The sequence below is a fragment of the Myotis daubentonii genome, chromosome 6 (genome assembly GCF_963259705.1).
Source record: "Myotis daubentonii chromosome 6, mMyoDau2.1, whole genome shotgun sequence".
In the NCBI taxonomy this organism is placed as follows: domain Eukaryota; kingdom Metazoa; phylum Chordata; class Mammalia; order Chiroptera; family Vespertilionidae; genus Myotis; species Myotis daubentonii.
The window spans coordinates 37,412,650-37,439,351 of NC_081845.1; the positions used below are offsets into that span (position 1 = coordinate 37,412,650).

General features: G+C 45.2%; 2 protein-coding genes and 1 long non-coding RNA gene across 8 annotated transcripts; 2 read left to right on the forward strand and 1 right to left on the reverse strand.

Moving 5' to 3' along the window:
- Window positions 1-74: 74 nt before the first annotated feature.
- Window positions 75-2,859, reverse strand: LOC132236998 (uncharacterized). Its single transcript, XR_009453428.1, has 3 exons — window positions 2,730-2,859; window positions 2,010-2,244; window positions 75-1,531 (listed from the first exon to the last, which is right to left on the reverse strand). It is a non-coding gene; the product is annotated as an uncharacterized LOC132236998 (long non-coding RNA).
- A 57-nt stretch (window positions 2,860-2,916) lies between these two features.
- On the forward strand, window positions 2,917-15,857 carry DDO (D-aspartate oxidase). 6 transcript variants are annotated; one of them, XM_059700720.1, is made up of 5 exons: window positions 2,955-3,076; window positions 4,752-4,927; window positions 7,333-7,441; window positions 11,045-11,221; window positions 13,791-15,819. In XM_059700720.1, the coding sequence occupies exons 2-5, from the start codon at window positions 4,756-4,758 to the stop codon at window positions 14,356-14,358; spliced, it is 1,026 nt and encodes a 341-aa protein (XP_059556703.1). In that variant the 5' UTR covers window positions 2,955-3,076; window positions 4,752-4,755; the 3' UTR covers window positions 14,359-15,819. The 6 variants fall into 6 exon arrangements, with proteins under 6 accessions (XP_059556699.1, XP_059556700.1, XP_059556703.1 ...); XM_059700718.1 differs by lacking the exon at window positions 2,955-3,076 and adding an exon at window positions 3,788-3,949 and having other exon boundaries at window positions 13,791-15,820; XM_059700722.1 differs by lacking the exon at window positions 2,955-3,076 and adding an exon at window positions 6,958-7,046 and having other exon boundaries at window positions 4,792-4,927; window positions 13,791-15,826.
- LOC132236670 (uncharacterized) lies at window positions 15,267-26,046 on the forward strand. Its single transcript, XM_059699754.1, is given in 13 exon segments — window positions 15,267-15,271; window positions 23,823-24,168; window positions 24,170-24,269; window positions 24,272-24,549; window positions 24,551-24,743; window positions 24,746-24,790; window positions 24,793-24,831; window positions 24,834-24,933; window positions 24,935-25,131; window positions 25,134-25,350; window positions 25,352-25,506; window positions 25,509-25,837; window positions 25,840-26,046. Coding segments are annotated over 13 exon segments (2,211 nt in total).
- The last annotated feature ends 656 nt before the right edge of the window (window positions 26,047-26,702 follow it).

Sequence of the window (26,702 nt, forward strand, 5' to 3'; positions counted from 1 at the left end):
CCACTCACCACCCGAGGGAGTATCACATACTCCAGTCCCATCCGGCTCCCCTCCTTCCCCCAGCCACTGTCAACTCTGAGAGCGTGTTTCTTTCTTCTTTCTCTTCCATATTATTTTTATTTATTTATTTTTCAATTGCAGTTGACTTTTAACATTATTTTACTTTAGTTTCAGGTGTATAGCATTGTGGCTAAACATTTATATAATTTATGAAATATTCCCCCTAATTTTTCTAATATCCACCTGACACCATATCAAGCTATTACATTATTGACGATATTCCCTATGCTGTACTTTACATCCCCATGACTATATTGTAACTATCAATTTGTATGTCTTAATCCCTTCACTTTTTTCATCCAGACCCCCAACCCTCCTCCAATCTGGCAACCCTGTTTGTTCTCTATACCTGTGAGTCTTTTTTATTTATTTTTTCTTAATCCTCACCAGAGAATATTTTCCCATTGGTTTTTAGAGAGAATGGAAGAGACAGGGATAGACAGAAATATCGATGTGAGAGAACCACATTGATTGGTTGCCTCCTGCAAGCGTCCTGACCAGGGCCTGGGCCACAGAGAAGCCTGCAACCGAGGTGTATGCTTTTGACCTGAATCGAACACGGGACCTTTGGTCCACAGTCCGATGCTCTATCCACTGAGCCAAACTGGCTAGGGCTGTGAGTCTTTTCTGTTTTATTTGTTTATTTTGTTCTTTAAATTCCATTAAAACGATAGCTATAAAAGAAAAGATATCTTGCTTTCCAGCACTCTGAGCAAAGAGGGCTTCAATGTATAGTCAAATGTTTTTGTGTTTGGTCCAGTTAAGGGACACACATCTGCTAGGAGCCAGGAGTGAGTATTGTAGCCAGATATTTTACTTTCCCAAATTTAAAGACTTTTCTCCGTAAGTCTCAGAGACGTGAGTGCCCTCCTCCCCTCCTTCCCTGGACCATCCTGGAGCCACACGCAGCAAAATCCTGGTCCTGGGAGACTTTGCTTCCTCAGCAGCCTTCTGAAGAGTTCAAGTCCCATTGGATTGCGGCCCTTTATTTACTGGCAGACTAACACACCAGCAGGACCGACACATTCCAAGCCCCTGACAGCCATGCAGAACAGCAGGCAGAGCTGGATGTGCAGGGAGTTCCCTGTCCACTGCACAGGTGAGGTTCTGGGCACCTCCAGAGCTCAAGGTAAACGTTTCTGAAAGATTGCTGGGGTGGAGTGTGACGCTGTGCTTGCCTACCGTCTCCCGGAGATAACTTCAACTCTTTGGACCTTAGCCACACGCCTATAACATGACAACATAAGGTCCCACTGGATGGTCCTTGAGTCCCCTTTTAACTCTTGCCTTCAGTGCGCCCGAATCTGCTGTTGGTTTTCTGAATGACCCCTCATTTAAGTCATATTGCGATAGTTCTGTGCAGCCGCAAATGAACGACCTATTAACTGTACGTGTGCACAGCTTTCTTTCTTGGTTTCATTACTGAATGTTTTCTTCTTGTCTTCCTTTCAGAGGTAAGTAGAGTCCAGACCTGGGCCGGGAGAAGAAGGAGCCCTCTCAGATATTTTCCGTCGTTCCCATTACTTTTTGGATACAGTCCTCCATCCTAGCCAGATGTATGGCACTTTCTCACTCCACTCACACAAACCTCCCCATGGAGCCACCCACGGTTTCCTCAGCTCTCTCTCAACTTCCTGCCTCTGCGACTTTGCTCCTACCATCCTCCCTCCCAACATTGCCCATCTTCTCCTTTGTCCCTCCTGGACTGGCCACTTGGGCCCACCACGCTCCCTCTCTCCTGAGCAATCACAGTGCTCACTTGTTAGAGGTCTGTCTTATTCTGCCTCATTTCCTCTCTTGAGGGAGAAAACATCATTTTAGGGACCCTTGAGTCTCTCATAGTTCTTGCAACATGCCTTGGACAGAGTGCTCTGTAAATGTTCGTTGGTTGGTTTTACAGTAGGTGCTCAATGAAATATATATACCACCTTACAAAGAAATTTACATACCTCAACTCAGCAGGTGCTCACAACAACTTGTAAGAGAAATCTTAGTTCATTTCCAGTTTTCTTAGTTCATTTCATAAGTGAGATGACTCGCTCAGGGTAAAACGGATTGTCTGTGGCCCCTCCGTATGTGCTTTGGTGAAGACCTTGAGCCTGGGACTCTGACATTCAGACTGGGCTTTCCCATTTAAGAGACCTTGGGCCCTTCCTTATTCTCTTGGAGCCTCGATTTTCTCATCTGTGGATTGGGGATAATAACAGTACCTATCTCATAGGGTGTTTGTGTTAATGGTGTCATGCATGTGTCTAGCAGATGGTTAAAGCTAAACATGCATTAGTTACAACATTATCATCATTATTTTGATACATCAAACTGCTTTCCTGTAAACAGACTTGTTGACTATAATTTTATAGTCTGCCACACAGTGGACACTCAGCAAATATTTGAATATGTGGACTAAAGGATCATTTAGTTTTTAGCCTAGATTTTTTTCCTAAATAATTTTTCCAACTGCAATCAGGGCATCATCTCAGGGATCAACAACATTATTCTGTCCTTGCAGCCCACCCTTCCCATTCCACACTGCCCTCCCCGCCCTCCCCCTCAGACCCAGCGGACACAGCAGAGCCAGGAACCCGGGGAGATGGCAGCCACATGAGGCAGCCAGGGTTTGCTTCTGGCCGGAACTGGCTGGGAGCTGGACAGCTTTGGCCGTTACTTACCACGCCCACGAACCAGCTGCCAAAACCCCAGGCTGGTGGTGAGGTGGTTTGTAAACGAGAAAAAGAAGAGCTGCTAAGTAGGCCCACTTCCAGGGCTGGCGGAGCCCCAGCTTCACAGTTTACAAGAGGAGGTCCATGGCTCCTTTCTCCAGGGAAGCAAGTGACAGAGACACAGGCGTGTGGGCCAATGGAGAGTCAGGTTAGAGGCAACGTCCTCAGGCATGTCCCCAATGGGAAGCAGTTTTGCTTTCCCTTCGTCTCTCAGGCACTGGACCAACCACTCACTGGGAAAACAAGTGCTGGTGCCAGAGCCTCCTGTGGATTCCAGGCCGCCTTTGCAGAGACAGGTACCGGGATCCTCCTGCTCACGGCTCCGGGCTCACGCTGTACACACTCAGGGAGCGTGGGTGTGTGTCTTAAAGGGATCAGGTGACCTGACTCACAGGTCACGGGGCCAGGCTGTACCCACCTTGCTGGCTCACATTTCTGCTCCCTGGCAGCTGGTTATTCTTAGCCACGGATTACTTTCCTTCTCAATTGATTAGAGCTGCTTTGGGAAAGTTGCTGGGCAGGGAGGACATAGCGAAGCAGGAAAGGCAGTAAGGGAATAGGTGGCTGCCTTCTACCTCTGGAGCACGCGTGCAGGGCCACACTCCTCAAGCTTGCCTCCTCTGCTTGGCTGCCCCTTGCCTGGACCCTCCCCTGCTCCGCCCTCTGCCCTGGCAATCCTGCTCTTTCTTAGTTAGCCAGCCCGTTGTGGAGCAATCAGACGAACTAATGGCCGAGGAAATGCATATGTAGCTTGAGAAATAGAAATAACACACAGAGAACTTCACTGGAGGACTTGACAGTATCAGCCAGCGTCCGAGGCGGAACAGACCACTGACAGCTGAGCCCCACCCAGTTTGTCCTGCTCACAGCAGAGGGCACTGCCCCGCCTCCTCCTGAGGAAGGTGACGTGCGTGTAGGTGGCCATGGTTTATATCACACGACCCGATGCCCTGGCTACTGCTGATTAGACAGAGAAGGGCCACTGTGCCAAGGGCAGAGGTACAGGTTGGTTTAGTGCAATGAGCTGGCCTGCTGCTAAACATTGATAGGGATGGCAATGATCAACTAGACAAATTGTATTTCTCTCTCTGGAGTTTGAGCCTGAGACCTATAGAGACAGAGAGCAAAACCAGAGCTGGACAGACAAGCAGGGAAGGCATGACAGACAGGTAAGCTGGCAGTGGAGCAGGGCTCAGTGGCGAGGGGGTGGGAGTGTGTTGAGCCCGCATTAACCCTCTGGTTCTTACACTGGGTGCTGGTCTCAGGCGCCTGCCCAGCCCAGGCTTCTGCATTTCCATACGGACTCTCAGAAAGAGCCCTCTTTATGAGACACACTCTGTGGGTCTTTCTCATTTACCACCCAGAGGAGTTAATAAGGAATTCATATGGCTTGGTTTATAGATGAGGGCGTCCAGGGTAGGAGGCCATGGGTTGCTCCCCAGCTTACAGAAAAGCCTGCTTTCAGAGGGCAGGGTTTCAGGCATAGGGTGAGGGTGAGTGTGGGAGTGCGGAGCTTGGGAAAGCAGTGACAGAGGTAGGGAAGGAGGCGAGGAAAGAGGAGATGTTGAGTTCAGTCAGACTTTCTGTCAAATGTTGTTATATTTGCTGCTGTGTCTACCTTGCTTACTCCACTCACCTTTCCTAGGTTTTACCCAGAGGGAAAGTAGTTTAGGAAAGGGGGCCGAATGAGTAGAAATATCCCCTCAAAGGCAATCTCACAAAACTATCGTATGTTCCAAGGGCAACTCCAGGCCGGTTTTGCGCTCATGTCTAAAACTCCATCCAGACCTTGCTGCCCATACCCCGATACTTAATGGGAAGAGAACTTACAGGGAGCTCTCCTTATCCCACGAGAAATGCCAATAGGAAAGGTCTTATTGTGAGAGGCTTTGGACCTCGGGCCAAACCTTGTACTGGATGGAATAACCGCTCAAATGAGATTTAGAGCTCACACACCTTCTTTCCCTGCAGGCCCATGGATCCAGTCCGGGTTGCCGTGGTGGGGGCAGGTGTGATGGGGCTCTCCACCGCTCTGTGCATTTCCAAACTGGTCCCAGGATGCTCCATCACAGTCATTTCAGACAAGTTCACTCCTGAGACAACGAGTGATGTGGCAGCTGGAATCCTTATTCCCCACGTTTACCCAGGTGAGAGGGATCTTCCTTCCTCTGTCCAACATGGTGGATGTCAGGTAGACTGAGGATGCATGGAGTGTCATGTGAGCTTTTAACATCTTATTGGTTCATCTGTTAGCAAGAGCTCAGTTATGCTGTAAGATAGGAACAGCCTCCAAACTTTAGCAGCTTAAGAAGCAAGGGTTTACTTCTTGCTCACGGTATATGTTTGTTGAGCATCAGCAAGGGATCAGCAGGGACCTAAGCTGCTGGAGCAGCTGCTGCTTGAATGTCATCAGTATCTGTGTTTGTGTTGGGGGAGAGCTCTGGTGGGGAGGGGTCTCACCTCTGCAATTAAAGGCTCTGGCCAAGTGACTTTTATCACTTGTGATGACAGCACCGCTCACATGCTCTCACCCCTCAGAGGAGGCCAGGAAGTGCAGTTCTGTAAGGCTCCCAGCAGATGGACAGGCAGAAGTATTTGGTGAACGGCGCTAATAACTGCCACAATTGGCAACTCTGTCTTTCCATTGATTCCAGTAATGACCATCAAGTCAGAAACTACCTGTGGGTAAAGGGACCAATATCCTTATCTCTAAGCCAGAATAGAACAACCAGTCAGTATGTGTTCAGGCTGAAAGATGCATTGGGTTTGAGTTTGTTTTTGCTTGTTAATCCTCACCGGAGGATTTTTTTGGGGGGGGGGGGTGGGTGGGAGGGGGAGAGACACACAGAGAGAAACATCTATGTGAGAGAGACACATAGAGAGAAACATTGACATGAGAGTGACTCATCGATTGGTTGCCTCCCACATGTGCTCCGACCAGGCCCAGTGGTAAATATCTTCTGTGCTCAGGAGTATCAACACCATATGAGGACCATACTGGTCTTATAGGGTCGTGTGAAAATTCAATGGATTAATATATGTAAAGCACTTAGAACAGTGCCTGGGACATAGCAAGTGCTATATACTTAGTTGCTATTGTTATTACTGCCACTCGGGCTACCGTTTCTTTTTACCAGCACGAGAACATGGATTAGGTCACCAGGCTTGCTCTACTCGCTGTTGAACTGAGTAGAGCAGTTCTTTTGGGATGATTTCATGTGGATCTCAGCCACTATTTTGTTTTTCAGGTTTTGGGTGGGAACAGGGAATGCATTTTAATACAGCCCCATACACTGGCCTAGATTGTTGGGGTATAATCCTTAAGGGTCTAATTTAGTTTTCTTTGGAGTTTATTATTTATTTCTTCCTGATCTCTACCACGGTGGCACAGTCCACAGTCTTGGAATACAGTGTCGAGTACACAATGGGCACATGCTTAAAGACAGCACATTGTCTCTCCTAACAAGTTTTGAAACCCTGCTACTGAAACGCTCTCATTGACCTGGGGTTTGTCTGGGGAGCAGGGTGACTCCAGGGGCATGTTCACTCTACTGTGAACCACAGGGACATCTCTCCAAACAGAGCTGACCAGCATCTTTTGTGCCTCAGTTCCCTCCTCTCCTCTGTGCTGCCCCCACTGCAGCCCCTCAGAATGACTGTTCCCTGGCCTGGCCCTGGTCTCTCCCTTACGAACCTTCCACAGGAACCAGAGGGCCAAATACTTTACCCACAGTTAGATTTATCTGTGCCTGCGTTGGACACTCTTATTTGGGGGCTGCACCCTGACCCTTATTTCCTCCCTGACAGGCCTGCTACCCTTCTAGAAACTGTGTCCAGGCCCCATCTCCTGGGCTCTGGCAGGGATGCCTGGGGAATAGGGAGCACTGGTCTGCAGGACTCTGACAGAGGCGGTGCTGGTGCGGTCCTGCACGCCCCTGCTGCCCGAGGCATGCTGCTCTAAGCGGCCCGTGATTCATGGAGTGGAACGGATGGAGGGCATGGCAGCCTGGCTGGGGCTGCAGGGAGCCCTTCCTGAGGAGCTCACCTTCATAATTCAGGGCTTGTTTCCTTGTGGCAGCGGGTGAGCTCTCCAGCTTCCCATTGATGTGCATTCCCTTCTCTGTCCTGGCTGACCTGGGCCTCACAGGTCTCCCTTTGTCACCCACCATGTTTTCAGTCCCCAGGAAAGTGGCCCTGGATTCTTTCTCCTCTTGTTTTAACTGTATGGCCGGCTGGATGCCTCACCATGAACTGACTTCCGCTCAGGTTGGTTACAGACCCTTCAATGACCTCTGCCCAAGACCACCTGCCAGCTGGCTCACCAATCAGACCCCCCCTCATTGGTTGGTTCCCCCTTTGTTGATTGTCATTATACAAACAAATGCTGACAGCAGAACTCTGGTCACTGATAAATCCTCCACAGTGTGGTACTTGATCTAAATGTTCCTCTTCACCTCTTTATTCTTTTCCCCGGCATCTAGAAGGAGCTCATCTGAAGCATAGTCATTATAATTTCCCTTTCTGTTCCACTTGCTTTTCTCCCTGATTATAGACACACCCATCCACAAGCAAAAGCAGTGGTTCAGAGAGACCTTTGACCACCTATCGGCAATTGCCAATTCTGCAGAAGCCGGGGAGGCTGCCGTTCACCTGGTGTCTGGGTAAGAGAGGAGAGCTGAGGTTACTTTAGAATTTAGAATGATCTAAACAGACTTCAGAGTTCAACATATATTATTGTCTGGTGTCTGCTGCGCAGAATGCTGACCTGGATGTGGGAGGATTTAGAAGAACAGTTTAGGCTTTACTCCAAAGAACTCAAGAAAGGCAGGTTACGGTGTTAGACTTTTTAATAATGAACATCCATTACAGTTTCTCAACAAATACTGCTTTGAGTTTCCTTGGGGGTTATGCAGTGATTTGCAAATATGGCCGCAAAAATATGTCAGGTAAGCAGTGAGGTGGGTTATGTGAGGATAATGGGGCTGATGGAAAGCAAACAGGTGTGACACTCGAGTGGGTGCAGAGACCCAAAATATAGGGACATCTTATATACTTAGTGTCTGTGGAGAATGCTACGTTCCAAAAATGTAAATTTTGTGGTCACCAAAGTTACCTTGTGAAGTGCCACTTAGGAAAAAAATATTTCTGAAATGGTTAGCCCACTCCTATTGATTCTTCATATCTGATTTCAGGAGACGCACAATTAAACAAAAGAGTTTAAAAATAAATCCTATGTAACATTTCTAACACAAACCAGCACTTAAAATATTGCAATATTTTTCTATATGGCCTTAAGTAGAGATCACTAACCATTCTATCACTTTTAACTTAGTGACATAACCTATATGCATCTGTGTTATCCTGTGTTATTTAACACAGTCATGCCCTACAACCTTTGAAAGAGCAGAGGGATGTTTGCCTTTTGCTAAATTCTTAAATCCACTGCACCCTTTGTGCTATTTCTAAAGCAAAACAAACAAACAAACAACCTCCCCCCCCCCCAACAAAAACCAAAAAACCCTGTCCTCCCTCCTCTTTTGACAATGTCTGCTGACATTTTTTGCTGGTGAACACACCTGTATCAGGCAGATTTCTACCCTTTTCCTTTTCTTGCCCTCCCTCACCATCACAAATACCAAAATATGTTGACATCACTAGTTCCTCAAAGTCTTTGTCCAAAGTAGCAACTTTCACTTCTCTACCTTCTGAAGATAGATGGTTCTATAACTGTCCCCAAAACCAGCTGATGAACCATGTAGGCAAATGGTTCTCATTAATAGATGGCCACCCTTCATTTTTGTCAAAACCAATGTGGTCCTATCTAATTCACAAACTTTGGCTCTACGTAATTTTTAAAAACAGCTGTGTCCACAATTTAAATGACCTTTCAAGAGTAAGACTGCCACCATTGAGGTTATTATAAAGAAGGCACGTTAAGCTATTCCAGAAGAGAGCTCTTCATTTCCCCTCACATGAATGATTTTTATCCTACTTGCTTCCAAAAAGGATTTGGATGAGTCAAGCCAAGACAAGGGCACAATGCTCTGTGCATCTTTGGCTTAAGTATACCACTTTATTAATCTGTTTATTCCTTCAAAACAAGTTTTCAGCATTCATCAGTGTCAGGTACTATCCTAGGTATTAGGGATATATAAATGAGCAATTTAATACATACTGCTTGGCATGTAGTAGATGCTCAATAAATATATATGAAGTGATTTTTAAAAGAAGGACAGATATGGTCCTGCCCTCATGTAGCTTATGGTATGTGGATAATGTCCTAAGTCTAATGAGACACAAATTACGAAAGCAGTTATCTGGAGAATAAACTTGCTCTGGGATTTTATGAGAAGCCACCAGGAAGAAAGTGATGTTTCAGTGCAGACCATCCAGATGAGGGTAGGTTAGTCCGGTGATGTGTAGAGGTGAAAGGGGCACAGACACGGTCGCGGACAGAGGAGGCAGCATTCTGGGTAGAGGGAAGGGCACATGCATAGACCTGAGTCTGGGGTGACTGTGGTGTGTTGGAGGGATTGAAAAATTCCAATGTAACGGGAAGGATTTTACACAGTGAAGTAACTGATCATAGTTACATTTCAAAAGTATTCTGTCTGTAGTGTGGAAGACAGATTTGTGGAACGTGAGATGATGATGGGATAGACTAGCTGTTGATAGTGGGGATAGAGAGTAGATGAATTAAGAAATGCTTAAGAGGAGATTTATTATTATTATTTAAATATTTTTATTGATTTCAGAGAGGAAGGAAGAGGGAGAGAGAGATAGAAACATCCATGATGAGAGAGAATCATGGATTGGCTGCCTCCTGCAAGTCCCCCTCTGGGGATCGAGCCCACAACCCGGGCATGTGCCCGTGACTGGAATCCAACCTGGGACCTTTCAGTTCGCAGGCCGATGCTCTATCCACTGATCCAAAATGGCTAGGGCTATTATTATTATTTTAATTCTCACCTGAGCGAGGGAAGGAGAGAGAGAGAGAAAAAAAGAAACACGGGAGTGTGAGAGAGAAACATCCATTGGTTGCCACCTGTAGGCACCCTGACCAAGGATCTAACCCCTAACTTGGGTATATGCCCTGACTGGGAATTGAACCCAGTCTTTGGTGTATGGGATGACATTCCAACCAACTGAGTCACCAGGCCAGGGCTTATGAGGAGATTTGATGGGACCTGATAGTTGATGGCATGCAGGGGTTGAGAGAGTAAAGGGTGATTTTTGGGTTCCTGGCATTAGCACCTGTGTGGATGGGATCCCATTTTCTGAGTTGGATAAGATGGGGAAAGGAGTAGGGGAAGTGTGTGTGTGTTTATTGTATGAGATATGAGGTCGGCATTCAGTGGGGAGTAGGAAACATGATGGGTGTGGATCTGATTTTGGAACTCATGAGAGAGAAGTGGGCTGGAGATGTAGCCTGCTGAGTGTTTGGCCTACAGATGATGGTGAAGATATGGAAGAGGGCAATCTAGCCCAGAGAGAGCTTGCAGCATGAGCACACATTACAGAGCCCTGAGGCAAACTACTTAGTTATGAATTACTCACATCATTAGCAACCATGTACAGCACTCAAATGATTTTCCTGACTATTTCAGAGCAGCCATGATTTACAACATTTATTCCTATTAATGAAAAACACTTGTAACTTCAACATATGCCTCACAGCTATTGGTAGAATTATTACAGGCTTCTTGTTGTCAATCAATATCATTCCAGCCTCATCCACCCCAACCATGACTTCGCAGGAACAGGACTTCTCCAGACAACTTCTTTTATCAAGAGCTAAACGAATGACCTACAACTTAAGTCATAATTTGCACCCCAGCCTCCTGAACTCTCACCATTACTCATTCCAATTTAGATATTTTGTTCAGGAATGAGGCCAACCTTTAAAATTTTGATAGTTTGCTTATAATTTATGTCAAGCATTATGCAAAACAGGAAAAGCTTTCCTCTAATGTGCATAGTCATAAGGAAACAAGAAAATCTAGGCAAGAGCTTTTTGGGGAAAAAAAGAATTAAATCCAATCTTTAAAAGATACACTACCTGTTAAATGTCTTATTCCCCTCACTCATGAACATTTTAAATTTAGCTGCTAAGGTATCTGAACCCAAGAGAATGGAAGAATAGGTCTTTTGCTCATCTACAGGAAGTGTGATTTGTCATTGCTTTAGAGAATGTCACATGGGGTTCATAAGAGATGTGTTATTTCACAAAATTTCAGGAAATTTATTCTCCTAATATGCTTCAGTTGGCAGGTATTTCAGAGCATTCCTACTGAAGAAGTGCCATTCTGGGCTGACGTGGTTCTGGGGTTTCGAAAGATGACCCAGGCTGAACTGAAGAAATTTCCCCAACATGTGTTTGGTCAGGCTTTTACAACACTGAAATGCGAAGGTTCTGCCTACCTCCCATGGTTGGAGAAAAGGTCAGTTTACATGGCTCTTTGCTGCTTCCTTCATCGGTCATAGCCATAATTAACTTCTTAGCTATTCACAAAATATATACTGAAAATTCTCTGTGGTCCCTCAGAGCTCTTGCATTGTGTCTCGTTGGTCACAGATGGCTAGGGCTTTGAAAACAATTTGAAGACAGTGCTTGAGTCACAGGAGTGAGTCACACCATTCTTTTTGATGAGTGACATGCCTATCTTCTACTTGTAGTGTGCATCTTTTTTTTTTTTTTAAATATATCTTATTGGTTTTTTTACAGAGAGGAAGGAAGAGAGATAGTTAGAAACATCAATGAGAGAGAAACATCGATCAGCCGCTTCCTGCACACCTCCCACTGGGGATGTGCCCGCAACCCAGGTACATGCCCTTGACTGGAATTGAACCTGGGACCTTTCAGTCCGCAGGCTGATGCTCTATTCACTGAGCCAAACCGGCCACGGCTGTAGTGTGCATCTTGATGCACAATATGGTTCACCACCACCACCACGACACACCAATAAAACCAACTTATTGAAATAGTATCTTAGTCTCCTGGCCTGTACAGGAGAGTTTGGAAAATATGCTTCCAGTTATATAAAATTACTAGTAGATAATTTACTCTAGTTCTTTGAATGAGAGAATCCTATGCTTATTATAAATTATTTTTGAATATCTTCCTCATTGGTGGTAAAGAAACTAGCTTCATTGTTTTCTTTTGTTATAAACAAGAACTCTAAAACTGAGGGTTTATCTAAATTATGTAATTCCTTCCTCACCAAGGTTAGCCCCAAATACCTTCAACTTGCATTTTGGCTTGGTTTTCAGGACTTCCTATTTCCATTAGGATTCCTCTGTCCCACAGCCTGGATTTTAGGCTTAATGAAAATGGACACTTGGATTTTAGGGTGATGATCAGAGGACTTGGGCTGAGGCTATGTAGTGAGCACAGCTTCTTGACACCCCCCCACCCCCATTTCCTCCTGGGTGGTTGGGGCAATGGTATCCTCCCTGCCCAGGGTGAGGTCAGTTGCAGGAAGCTCTAAGAGCAAAGTCACCAAGCTTCTTATACCCCCAACCACGTCACTCGAAACCTCCCGAATAACTACTTCATATGATGGTAAAGGCAGCCATGTAGGTACCTGATTACCTAAAACTTCTAGCTTCCAGGTGCAGTTTCCTCCTACATTTTTGTGCCATGTTAATGCATTGGCCATGGCTATACGATAACGACTGAGTATCACCACATGGTCACATCACAACTGCACAAGGATAACTGGGCACATTCAGTAAGTTTTCTTGTGAGGCATGAGGGCTGGGAGGAACTCAGCACAGCAAGCCTGACAGGGCTTCCCAACACCCTGTGCTCTATGCTAATTTAAGAAGTTTCCAGGTGGAGGATGAACTTTCATCAGTAGGTCAATCAGCAAGGTACCCTTGAAATGGAAAAGAAGGATACTTACATTTATTGAATTCCTACATAATTGTCATAAAAAACCATGAGAGCTCAGCACTCTTGTCTCTAGGTTATAGCTGAAAAAACAAATTTAGTGAGTTTAACTAATTTGCTCAAATTCCAAGGCTGGTAAATCCTCTTATTTTTCTGAATTAGGAGAATAATTTTGAGTTCTAATTGGGATGGTTGGAACACAGAACATAATGTTTAAATATTAGCCCTCTCCTGCTAACATCCCTGTGGTAGATCTAAGGGGAGCATGTCAGCCCTGTTCCAACCATCTAGTTAGGGAGCTACTTAAAGTTCAGGCTCCCTGGGTGAAGCATTTTATCCGAGATGGGAGTGGACTGGCATATATTTACCCTGGTGCATCCAACGTAACCCTGGGTGGAAGTAGGCAATACAAAGGAACATACAAGACAAAAATGTCCCAGGCAGTTAATTTAGGTGCTAAGTAAATGACATAAAGAAGAAATACTTGGGTATTTAAAATACCCAGATTAATTTGGTACTTATTTGGCATCTAGAATGATATAGAAACTCTACTACACATAGAAAGGACAGCCCGGCTAGTGTGACTCAATGTTTGAGTGACATGGTTCCATTCTGGTCAGGGCACATGCCCAGGTTGTGGGCTTGATTGCCAGTAGGGGGTGTGCAGGAGGCAGCCATCAATGATTTTCTGTCATCATTTCTATCTCTCTCTCCCTCTCCCTTCTTCTCTGAAATCAGTAAAAAAAAAATATTTAAAAAAATCCCACATAGGACAAAGAACAGGATTTGTAGCTGTGAGTACTTGAAACAGAGTTTATCCTTGTATTATTATTTATTAAGTATTGTATTGTTTTCCATATGAACAACTGTAAAGCTACTTTTGCCCCACCCTGCGTATTATTTACTTGGCTTTGAATTTTTGAAATAGGTTTTTATTTCGGTTCCACTTTTGGAATCCCCAGTTGCCAAGAATACGAAGCAATTGGTGGCTAGAGTTCGGCCTGCTCGGGCCTGGAAGCTCTTGAGCTGTTTGTTTCCATGTCCCTGCCCATCACTGCCCGTACAGGGTTGAGCAGGAAGTTGCCAAGGCTCACCTCCTGGTCTCTTCATCTCCCCAGGGTCAAAGAAAGCGGGGGCATGATACTCACCCGGCGAATAGAAGACCTGTGGGAGCTTCACCCGTCCTTCGACATCGTGGTCAACTGTTCGGGCCTTGGAAGCAGACAGCTTGCTGGAGACTTGGAGATTTTCCCCGTGAGGGGCCAGCTACTTAAAGTTCAGGCTCCCTGGGTGAAGCATTTTATCCGAGATGGGAGTGGACTGACATATATTTACCCCGGTGCATCCAACGTAACCCTGGGTGGAAGCAGGCAAAAGGGAGACTGGAATCTGTCCCCAGATGCAGAAATTAGCAGAGATATTCTTTCCCGATGCTGTGCTCTGGAGCCCTCTCTCCACGGAGCCTGGGACATAAAGGAGACGGTGGGCTTGAGGCCCTACAGAGCAGGTGTCCGGCTGCAGAAAGAGCTCCTAGCCCGGGATGGCCGGAGGCTGCCTGTGGTCCATCACTATGGCCATGGGAGCGGGGGCTTCTCCATGCATTGGGGGACGGCTCTGGAGGCCACCAGGCTGCTAAAGGAGTGTGTGCAAGCCCTCAGGGCCCCCGCTCCCAAGTCAAAGATGTAAGTGACATGAAATGACAGCAAATGGCCCAGGAGACTACTGACCAACATAATTTCTGATACAATGTGTACGAGTAGATTTGGAACTAGTACTAATCTAATCTAGTGCTATTCTGGTACTAGATTTACGTCTATTACTAATCACCTGGAACATAAAGCTCTATTTCTATTAAAAATAAAGATTTTGATAAAAAAAAGATTTCTTTTAGATCTAGTGTCCAAGAATCTATGTTCATTTACATGGATGCTGGAAGCTGTAGGGATTTTGACATCTTTGGCTCATAAATCCACAGGAGGAGATAAGGCATGGGAGCCACTGAGCTCACTGCCAGTTGCAGAGCTGCCCATGATGCTCCCTGGTTGTAGTCGAATGAGATTAAAGTCCTCGTAAATAAAATGACACGGGGATCATGCGATACAAGTTTATTACAGTTAATGAAAGACAAAGCATGACTCCTGCTAGAAGAATTCCTGGTGGAAGACACAGTGGCATCAACTCCATAGCTGTCTGGGGTCAACTCCCTGAGGGCCGCACTTTGCATTACCATGGGCAATTGAGAGCTGGCTTGTTGTATGGTGGACTGTGCCCAAGCATTTTTGAAGATTGAATAGAATGTGCAGCCAAAGAGCTAATTTGCTAATTAAGATGGAACAATCCTTCTGAATGAAATATAACCAGAGTTTTTTTTGCAAGTTCTGGGGAGGAGGGGTTGTGTCTCATGATAAAATGAGTTTGGGAATTAAATATATCTAACTGGTTTCTTGACGCGGGCCTACTCAGAGCCTTTCATCTGTTCATGTGTATTATGAATTCTCAGGAGGGTTTGGTTTGAGTGAATGGCAAAGGAGATGCTCTTCGTTGAGATGAGGAAGCTTGGGAGAAACAGGGGTGATTTTAATTTGGGGGGGAAGATGGCGTATGTTTAGAGATGAATTCTATTTTGAATACTCTGAGGGAGATGTGGGGTTGGCAATGAGAATGTGGGGAAGAGAAAGCCTCTAGCACAGTTTTATTTTTGCTGTTTTGTTCACTGAGCTTTTGCATCTGATTTTGTTTGAAGAAAAAATACTGCTGGGAGAGAGGAAGAAGATGTATGGGAGAGGGGTTGGGGCAGGGGCTGGGGTGGTGGAGAAAGCATTCCAGTGTGGCTTCTTTTCTATAGATTTCCACCAGGGGGTGGTATTGCATTAAATTCAGATAAATTGGCAAATCTGAAATTTAGAAATGACTGGAAATAAAAAATGGATACCAGGTGATTTGAGCGAATATGTGATTCTTTTGAGTATATATGCCCCAAATGCCTGTTGTTCTGAATTCTGTGTCAAGTATTTGATAAATGTACAAACTTAGCTGAAATACATACAGACACATGAGCACACACTCTCATTACATGAAACCTATGAGAAATAATGTTATGATAAAATGGCATTTTAAAGAAGGGGGAATACATTTTTAATGGTTAAAAATAAAAATGAAGAATGCTGCTCAGAACAGGTAGTCTTTCCGTCACTTTCACGATGGTTTGAAGTGTTTTGAATTTGTTGCTTATGGCCCAGTTTCAATAATGCTGCATTTTCATGTCGTGTAGGCAGGCTCACACTCTATGACACGGTCTACTTGCTACTCTCAGAGTTTAGTTTCACTCTGTATTTTATATTTCTAACGCCCAACATTACAAGACTGAGAGATGGGAGGCTTCCTGAGAAAGTGGTCGTGGCTGCAGCCCTGCTTCATTTTCACTAGTGGCTAAGAATGTGCTCCCAGTATTGCTCAAAGGTTTCGGTCACTAGCTGCCAACCAGACTGCACATTAGAATCCTCTAGGAAGTTTAGGAAAAATATTGATGTCCAGCCCTACTCTATTAAATTAGAATCTTTGGAGGTGGGGTGGGCTGTAATATCGGTACCTGCTCAATACCACTAGCCTTCCCTTCCTTTCTCGCCTTCTCAGGGCATCGTCCTGGGGACGTGCTCACATAAGCAGGGATGTCATAGGTACTTCTGGGCAAGGTGGCCAAGCTGTCTCCCAAAGTGGGTCTCTAGAAACGCCGGGAATCACCTCGCTGCCTGTAGACAGCTATCTGTCTTTGTCTGAAAGATGAGAGACAATTTTCAAACGGGCGATGGCCGTTTGTAAAAATAGAAGCTGACCCACAGCTTGCAGCAGCCTGTCCAGGAAACCTTATTTATAATAGCCGGCCCCAGGAGCCAGCCTGCTATAGGTCAGATTTGCAGGAAGCCGGGTTGCTATCTTTAGTAATAATCCAGAAAGCTACACCATCATTTCTGAAACAATTGGCCCCAAATGGCCAGGAACTTGATGAATAACTGACAGGTCCCCTAATTTTTGTTCCATTGCTAACATAGGACCAACCAGAGAAAGCTCAACATGCTCTCCTAACCAATCACAGTGGACGCCTTGCTTCTTGTTGGCCATCTACAGCTTCCCAGGGTGGCAGCCTCCACTCAGGGCACACCTGCAGTTCCTTTTTTTCACTATTAAGCTTCCAATTCCTCTGCCTGCCTTGAGGTGATGGTGGCTGACTCCTTTGCTAAAGCAAGCCCTGAATATAGCCATTGCTTTTCTCATGTGCCTTTCCTTTCCTTTCCTTTCCTTTCCTTTCCTTTCCTTTCCTTTCCTTTCCTTTCCTTTCCTTTCCTTTCCTTTCCTTTCCTTTCCTTTCCTTTCCTTTCCTTTCCTTTCCTTTCCTTTCCTTTCCTTTCCTTTCCTTTCCTTTCCTTTCCTTTCCTTTCCTTTCCTTTCGTTTCCTTTCCTCTTCGTTTCCTTTCCTCTCCTTTCCTTTCCTTTCCTTTCCTCTTCGTTTCCTTTCCTCTTCGTTTCTTTTCTTTTTATTCCACAAAGATTTCCTGAGGTCTCTGGTGATCTGTGCTAAGGCCTGAGAATGGACTACTTTGCTGTTTGTTTTTCCCCCCTGTTTTCTATTACAGACCATTAAAAACTTATTTTCTTCTGAACATGGAGAACAACTGATTTCTTTCTTAAATCCCTGTGTTTGACACAGTGTCTAGCATTTGTGCCTGAGCTCAGACCTGCTGCTCCTGTGACCTAGAGCGACATGGCAGCTGTGAGGGCACCGGTGTTGCAGGCATGGAGCTTCTTCACAGAGGCTATGGACGCACTTTTAGGGTTTATTCACTTAGGAAGAAAAGAAGCTGTACAGGAAGGCCATAGCCCAGTAGAACACGTAGAAGAAAGGCTATTTTTTAAAAATTATAAATGTTATAGTCTTCCTTTTATTGAATAGATTCATTCAAACCAGTTGCTATTGAAACCAATTTTTTTCTCACCCCATTAAGAGCTTTTATAGAAAAGGAGGAAAAAAAATGATGATGGGACCTGTGTCCATTGGGAGTTGTAGTTCTGGGAAACCTGGTCCAGGACTCTCAAGAATGTCAGGTATTTGAAATGAATGTAATGTTACCCACCCCCAACCCCCGTTTTTTCTTTTCCCCATAGCATAGCAATTTTTTTCTTGATTCCTCTCATCTTTCTTCTTGGGGCTGTGAACAATGGAGGCACATAGGAAACCTGTTTCCTCTGGGTGTCATTCACTTAGGAAAAGCCGATTGAAATGTTCAAGCCGTCCCTTTCTTCTTGAAAAATCTCAGCAGTTTGCCATGAGGCCTGGGGGCTTTATTATCCCAAGTGGCTGTGCCGCCTATAAATCATAGCCCTAAGCAGCGAAAGGAAACGAGTTAACCAGATCCCAGAAAATATGTAACCAGTGTTTCTTCAATTATTAGCAGAACAACTGACTCCCATCTGCTCAGAGCACCTGCCGACCTGGCCTGCAGCCACATTACCCACAATTCCACCGCCCAGAGCCCGCTTCTCTTGAATTGTCATTTTACCCTGGTGCATGTTCTGTGATATCAGCCCACGCCAAAACTTTTCATGCATTCTAGGATTTCTTTTCCATACAGACCCAAGCTGTGTGGCAATGGAACTCAGGGATTGTGGTGAAACACCATACAGTTTGCCAACTCTGTTCAGGGCCCTTTTCCTAAATCTGCTCAGACGTGGAAATTCGCTACCTGGTATCTCTTGTGTCCTGCCTCTCTGGTCACAGCTTATTGGATCATAGGAAACCATCGGGTTCAAACCCCAAATAGTTGGCATGTGTTTCTCTCTGGACGTAGGCAGTCAGGACTGTCATCAGGACCTCATCAGTGGCCCAGGCTGTTCACATTCAGCTATCTCCAGGATGTGGCTCTTGTGCTCATGGCTCCAGGATGGCGGTGGGAGCTCCAGCCAGCACACCACCACATCCACCCCCAAGGAAACGTCCCAGAAGACTCATGGAGCACATTTGCTTATGTATCACTGCATGGGATTCAGCCTCAGGCCTACACTGAGGTTCAAGGGAAGCTGGGAATGTAGTCCATTGGCTTTTGACAATGGAAAGTCCAAGGTTTGAGCAGACTCTGCTGAAAGTATCAAATTATAAATAAGGTTGAGACAGTCAGGTCCTTAAGAATTTGTACTAAAGGATTGTGTTTCCTAGTACTGGTAGGCTCTGGAGACCTGGAAACTTGAGCTGACAGTCCAAGTTGTTCAGGTTTACACAGAGGAAGTCAGCTAAGAAAGAGAGGCAGAGAAAAGCAGAGAGCTCCGGTCCCACCATCCCCTGAGATTCTGATTTATTGGGTCTGGAATCTATATTATTTACTTATTTTTATGGAATTTATTGGGGTGATATTGGTTAATAAATTATGTAGGTTTCAGGTATACAATTCTATAATACATATACATGAAATCTATATGATAAAAAAGCTCCCCAGGTGATTCTGATGTAAAAAAATCAGAATCAGGGTGTCTCAATCCTGGATCCACATTAACATGACCATGGTAAGGGAGCGGGGAGCTTTTTAAAAATATTACTGCTATCCCTGCTCAAGAGATGCTAATTCTGTTGGTCTCGGGATGGGTCCAGGTATCAGATTTTTGTTTTGTTTTGCTCTCCAGGTGATTCCCATGCACAGTCAGGGTTAAATATCTCTGGTCCAGACAGCCAAATGGGATTTTTGTTTAAGGAAGTTACTGTAACCCACATTTGAATGGGTGCAAAAGTAAGGCAAAACAAGGGAGACCAGACATATGGAAAGTGCTATGGGTGGGCGAGGTGAACAGCAGGATGCAGGGATCAGTGAGGGAAGGGCTGGAAGCATCAAGCTCGCCAGAAGATCTTCTGGACAATGTAGTTTCCAGACACAGGACTGATGTTCTTATCTTCTATCTTGTTCCTCTCCTACTAGGAGCCAGATCCCAGGCACAACATACCTGGAAGCTGCAGAGACCTTAAAGGCAGGGAAGAGACATGGTAGCTGCTCTCTTACCTGACAGCAGCCTTACACTCCTGCGTGGTCCCAGTAGACTAATGCCAGTGGAATGTGCAGACCTGGATTGGGGGGGTGCGGTGGGGGGTTAATGGACAGACCGGCTTTGATTCTAAGAAAATTTTCTTCATGCTTATTCTTTCTTGCTGGTAAGATAACTCAACTGCCTGAGAATGCAGGCCATGAATGTATTCTCTGTGGTATACGCAAACTGAGATGTTAGCAGTATGTAGATAGGTTTTTGTAGTTTTTAAGGAAAATCGATCAGCAAGCCAAAAAAGAGAGCTTGTTGAATGAGGCTTACTAGTTTTTTCAAATTTTAGCTGGGATAATCTGTTCATTGATGCCACATTAATAATTTACTCACCCAGTCATTCAACAAAAGGTTTTTTGAGTACCAGGCTTGGTGTTTTGGGGTACCCGTCTTCAGATATGAAGTGTTAAACCAGACATGTCCTTGCCCACATGGAACTTATAATTTAGAGCAAAGCAAATCATAGCCCTCAGGCCAAATTTGGCCCTCTGTCTGTTTTTGTGAATAAAGTTTTATTGGAACACAGCCATGACCATTTGTCTACATATTATCTCAATGCTTTCAGGCTACAGCAGCAAAGTTGAGGAGCTGAGAGACAGTGTGGCCCACAAGGCCTAAAATATTGACTATCAGGTTCTTTCAGAAGCAGTTTGCAGACCCAGTGAATAGTTTAAATGTTTTCCCATCACAGGGATTCCCTTATTTTTAAGGTGTCTTAGACCAGGGTTTTTGGTGGAAAGGAGAAAATTTATTTAAATGTGCTCAAGGAGATACTTACCTGGCAGGGGAGATACCGTGATCATGAAGGTGGTTTTCCCATTGCACTTATCCATTGCTGACCGGATATGCTGACCCTGCAGTTTCCGCAAATGTGAGGGACTGTGTTCGTGCTCGCCCCTGAAAAAATAAAAATAAATGTGCACAAGGAGAAAGGAAAATTACGATAAAATATATCCCAGGGACAGGAAATTAATGCAGGCATTTCTCTTACAGCATGAGTCTTTGCCATGTAAATTGGCCATAATTCAATTCTATTAACTAAGGAACATAATCTGCATTACTAAGGACACCATTGGTTACAACAAGATCTTGACCAGAAACTAATAATATAATCAGGAATTAGCTCTGCTATGAGAAAAAACTGTTGCCCGAGCAACACGAGTGCTTTGCTTGGGTAGTTTTGACTTTGTTTATCCTAACAATGGGAAATAATAATGGTAAAGGAGATAAGGATATATAAAATGTCCCCTTTTGGTGATAGAAAAAGGAAGGACAAGATTTAAAGGGAAAGCCAGAAGTCACTAAATACTGAATTTGTTCCATGATATTTAGATTTTATTCTTTTTTTTATTTTTATTTATTTTTTATTTTTTTTAAATTAAATCTTTATTGTTCAGATTATTAAACTTGCTCCTCCTTTTCCCCCCCCCCCATAACTCCCCTCCTCCCAGTTCCCGCCCCACCCTCCGCCCCCACTCCCCACCCACTGTCCTCATCCATAGGTGCACGATTTTTGTCCAGTCTCTTCCCACATCTCCCACACCCCTTTCCCCCCCAAGAATAGTCAGTCCATTCCCTTTCTATGTCCCTGATTCCATCATAATCAACAGTTCATTCTGTTCATCAGATTATTTATTCACTTGATTCTTAGATTCACCTGTTGATAGATGGACATTTGCTGTTCATAATTTGTATCTTTATCTTTTTCTTCCTCTTCCTCTTCCTCTTCTTAAAGGATACCTTTCAGCATTTCATATAATCCTGGTTTGGTGGTGATGAACTCCTTTAGCTTTTCCTTATCTGTGAAGCTCTTTATCTGACCTTCAATTCTGAATGATAGCTTTGCTGGATAAAGTAATCTTGGTTGTAGGTTCTTGGTATTCATCACTTTGAATATTTCTTGCCACTCCCTTCTGGCCTGCAAAGTTTCTGTTGAGAAATCAGCTGACAGTCGTATGGGTATTCCCTTGTAGGTAACTGAGTTTCTTTCTCTTGCTGTTTTTAAGATTCTCTCTTTGTCTTTTGCTCTTGGCATTTTAATGATGATGTGTCTTGGTGTGGTCCTCTTTGGATTCCTTTTGTTTGGGGTTCTCCGCGCTTCTTGGACCTGTAAGTCCATTTCTTTCACCAGGTGGGGGAAGTTTTCTGTCATTATTTCTTCAAATAGGTTTTCAATATCTTGCTCTCTCTCATCTTCTGGCACCCCTATAATTCTGATGTTGGTACGCTTGAAGCTGTCCCAGAGGCTCCTTACACTATCCTCGCATTTTTGGATTCTTTTTTCATTTTGCTTTTCCGGTTGGATGTTTTTTGCTTCCTCGCATTTCAAATCATTGACTTGATTCTTGCGCTCCTCTGGTCTGCTGTCGGGCATCTGTATAATATTCGTTATTTCAGTCCATGTATGCTTAATTTCTAGTTGGTTCCCCAATATAAGATCGAGGGTCTTATTAGTTTTCGTGTAGATCGCATTAAGTTTATCGGCAGCTTCTAAACAGTTCTTGAGAGACCTTAAAAGTGTGGTTCTGAACTCTATATCTTCCATTGACAATTTTGTCCTGTTTCTTTGTCTCCGCATTTTGTTATGCTTCCTTGGTGCACCCCCTAGTGGTCTTTGTTCGCAGTCTTATAGTTAAATCTTGATTGTTGTAGCTAATTCCAGGGAGGGTTTGACCTCCAGGCCAAGTGGCTATGAGAATCAGCTGTGTCAGCAGTGAGAGAACTTCTGTCCTCTAGGGAGGTGCTAACCTAGCCTTTGCCTGAGGCTATCCGGCAAATGCCTCTGTGCAGGGCTTGGGCGGGGCGGGTCGCACAGGATCAACAGGGTGGGCCGGAGAGAGCAGTTATGGCGGCTCTCAGTCCTGTCCCCAGGGGCTCTGCCTCTCTGAGTCCCAGCACCCGCTGCAAAGCTCGGAGAGAAAGCTGCACTCGCTCTGACCGAAGCCAGACAGTCCCGCTTCTCCCGTTTGAGTCTGGGTCCCTAAAGACTCGCCCGGATCTGGTGCTCAGAGTCTGCGACTCCCTCCCGATTGAAAACGTCAACCGCGCCCTCCGCCACCAGCCCGCTCCACGCACTCCGCACCTCAGAATTTGACTTCAGCACTGAGCCTCCTCTGAGTGTCCGTGTGCGTTTCTCTTTCCTCCTAGTTGTAGGACTTCCACTCAGCCAGCGTTCCTGTGGTTCTGGGTGATGTCCCTTCCGTTTTTTGGTTTCACTTTTGAAGTAGTTGTTCAAAGCAGCAAACTCCGGCGTTAACCTATGCCGCCATCTTGGTTCTCCAGATTTTATTCTTATAGCTTTAAAAAGTATCCTTATTATTAAAATTACTACAGAAAAAATAACCTTTTTTTGGGGGGGGTGATCTGAAACTTTCCAGTTCCCATTGCCTTTCCTTAATATAATAATTTTTATTAAAAAATTTAAATTAGTTCTTACCAAAACTTTTTTAAAAAGTGAGATTTCTGAGGAATAAAGAATTGGCTGTCTAGTCAGACGTCATGCCGGAGACCAATTCCAGCATGTCATAATTTCAAGAGTTTCATCAAAAGGTTGATGAGACTTGGGGACTCAACAGGGCTGAGTCACACATGTAGTCACTTGCATCTGGGAATGGCTAAAGTCATTTCCCCAAACCTGAATAGGATACATTAAATAGATGGTGGCTGCCAGACAGCTAATAGGCATCTTAATCTACATGTTATTGCCCCCTACTGGCCAAACACCTGAACAGCCGTAGGCTAATTCCCCCATTCTGACAAGTGACTCTGTACCAAACCCTGACCCTTTGAAGTGTATATCTCTGCCTCGCCTCAGGACAAATTGTGTTAATAAAAAGCATGGGGTCCTGGGGGCCTTAGACTTAAGATCTTGGATCTTAGCTCCTTTAGCTAAGCTCCTCTGACCCCCAATGCCTTCCAAAATTATATCCCGTCTCCAGACTCTTTATTAGTCTCTGGATTCCTATTTAACATCTACACACAGCCTTCTCCAGATTCCTGAACCCTTCTTGATGCTGGGACAAGAACCCCGGCACCTCATGAGAAGTGGAACTGGAATCAACACCATCGGCTCTCAGGCCTTTACACTGCACCACTGGCCTAATTTTCACAGTCCTACCTCAGGGGTACATCAGCTCTCCAGCCCTATGTCATAATTTAGTTTGCAGTGGTTTTGACTACTTTTTCTTTCCACAAGGTATCACGCTGGTCCACTACATTGTTGACACTATACTGACTGGACCTGGTGATCAAGAGGTAGCCACTACTCTAGGTTTATTGGTAAGACATTTGCAGATCCAAAAGTGGGATATGTCTGACAAGAATTCAGGAGACTCCCATCTTAGTGAGTTTCTAGGGGCTCAGTAGTGTGGGGGCATATCAACATATCCCTCTAGGTGAAGGATGTGATGCCTCTGGCCTCCTCACAACCACAGAAGAGGCACAATGTCTAGTGGGCCTCTTTGGGTTTGGGAAGCAACGTCTTCCTCATTTGAGTGTGTTACTCTGGCCCATTTCCTGAGCGACCTGAAAGTTGCTAGTTTTGAATGGGTTCCAGAACAAGAGAAGGTTGTGCAACAGGTCCAGGCTGCCGTGCAAGCTGCTCTGCCACTTGGGCCATGTGATCCCGCTGATCCACTGGTGCTTGGCGTGGCAGTGGCAGACAGGGATGCTGCTTGGAGCCTTTGGCAGTCCCCTATTGGCAACTCACAGTACAGGCCCTAAGGATTTTGGAGCAAAGCCCTGCCGTCATCTGCAGATAACTACTTTCCTTTTGAAAAACAGCTCTTGGCCTGCTACTGGGAACACAGTAGAGACTGAAGGCTTAACCATGGGCCACCAAGTTACTATGTGATCTGAGATGCTCTGCACAGACTGGGTGTCATCTGACCCACTGAACCATCATGAGCATGCACAGCAGCATTCCATCATCAAATGGGTGTGGAATATAAGTGTGTGGGTCCAAGCAGGTCCTGAAGGCACAAGTAATTTACATGAAGAATAGTCCAAATGTCTGTGATTTCCATTTCTGCTTCACTGCCTTCTTGCCCCAGCCTGCACCTATGGCCTCATGGGGCATTCCCTGTGATTAGTGGAAGAGAAGGCCTGCTTTACAGGCACCAGCTGAAAGTGGACAGGTACACACGATAGCCCCTTCCTGGGACATCCCTGAAGAGAAGTAGTGGAGGGAATCCTTCCAGTGGGAAGAACTTCAAGCAATGCACCTGGTTGTTCACTTTGCTTGGAAGGAGAAATGACCAGATGTTCGATTATATACCGATTCATGGGCTATGGCTCATGGTTTTGCTGGATGGCTAGTGGACTTGCAAAGAACATGATTGGAAATTGGTGACAAGGAAATCTGGGGAAGAGGTATGTGGATAGAAATCTCAAATGGTCACAGAATGTGAAGATATTTGTGTGCCATGGGAATGCTTACCCAAGCATGACCTCAGCAGAGGAGGATTTTAATAATTGAGTTGATAGGATGACTCATTCTGTGGGTACCAATCAGCCCCTTTCCTCAGACACCCCTGTCATCGCTCAAAGTGGCTTTGGTGGCAAGAATAGAGGTTACGCAGGGACTCAGCAACATGGACTTCCACTCCAAGGCCAACCTGACTATGGCCATTGTTGAAAGACCAATCTGCCAGCGGCAGAGACCAACACTGAGCCCCTGATATGGCACCACTGCCTGGGGAGATCAGCCAGCCCCCTGGGAGCAGCTTGATTACACTGGATCACTTTTATCATGAAAAGGGCATGTTTTGTTCTTGTTGGAATAGACGCTTATTCTGGGTATGGATTTGCCTGCCCTGCACACAATACTTCTGCCAAGACGACCATCTGTGGACTTACAGAATGCTTTACCCACCATTATAATATTCCACACAGCATTGCTGCTGATCAAGGAGCTCACTTTACAGCAATAAAAGTATGCCATTGGGCCCATGCTCATGGAACTCACTGTTTTTACCATGTTGTCCACCACCCTGAAGCAGCTGGTTTGAGGAAGAGCCTTTGGAAAGCTCAGTTACAGTGCCAGCTAGGTGGCAATACTTGGCAGAGCTGTGGCAAGGTTCTCCAGAAGGCTGTCTTGTCTATGCTCTGAGTCAGACTCCAATATATGGTGCTGTCTCTCTGAAAGTCAGGATTCAGGGGTCCAGGAAGCACGGGGTAAAAATGGGAGTGTCACCACTCACTGTTGCACCTAGTGAACCACTAGCAAAATTTTGCATTCTGTTCCTACAACCTATGCTTTGCTGGCCTAGAGGTCCCAGTTCCAGAAAGAGGCAGACATGAGGAGACACAACAATGATTCCTTTGACCTGGAAGTAAAGACTACCACCAGCCACTTTGGGCTCCTCATGCCTCTGAATTAATAGGCAGTGTGCTAGGGGGTTGGCTGGGGTGATTGATCGTGACTACCAAGGGGACATGGACTACTGCTCCAAAATGGAAGTAAGGAAGAGTGTGTCTGAGCCCTTAGGGAAGCGGTTCTCAACCTGTGGGTCACAACCCCTTTGGGGGTCGAATGACCCTTTCACAGGGGTCACCTAAGACCATCGGAAAACACATATATAATGACAAATTGTTTTTGTGATTAATCACTATGCTTTAATTATGTTCAATTTGTAACAATGAAATTGGGGGTCACCACAACATGAGGAACTGTATTAAAGGGTCACGGCATTGGGAAGGTTGAGAACCACTGCCTTAGGGTGTCTCTTAGCAGTACCATGTCCTGTGATTAAGGCCAGTGGGAAACTACAACAACCCAATCCAGACAGCACTCTTGAGAAATAGAGGTTTGGGTCATCCCACCAGGTAAGAACCAGAACCAGCTGAAATGCTTGCTGAAGGCAAAGGGAATACAGAATAGGTGATGGAAAAAGGTAGCTATTAATATCAGCTTTGACCATGGATGTGACCAGTTATAGAAAAAAATAAGAACTATA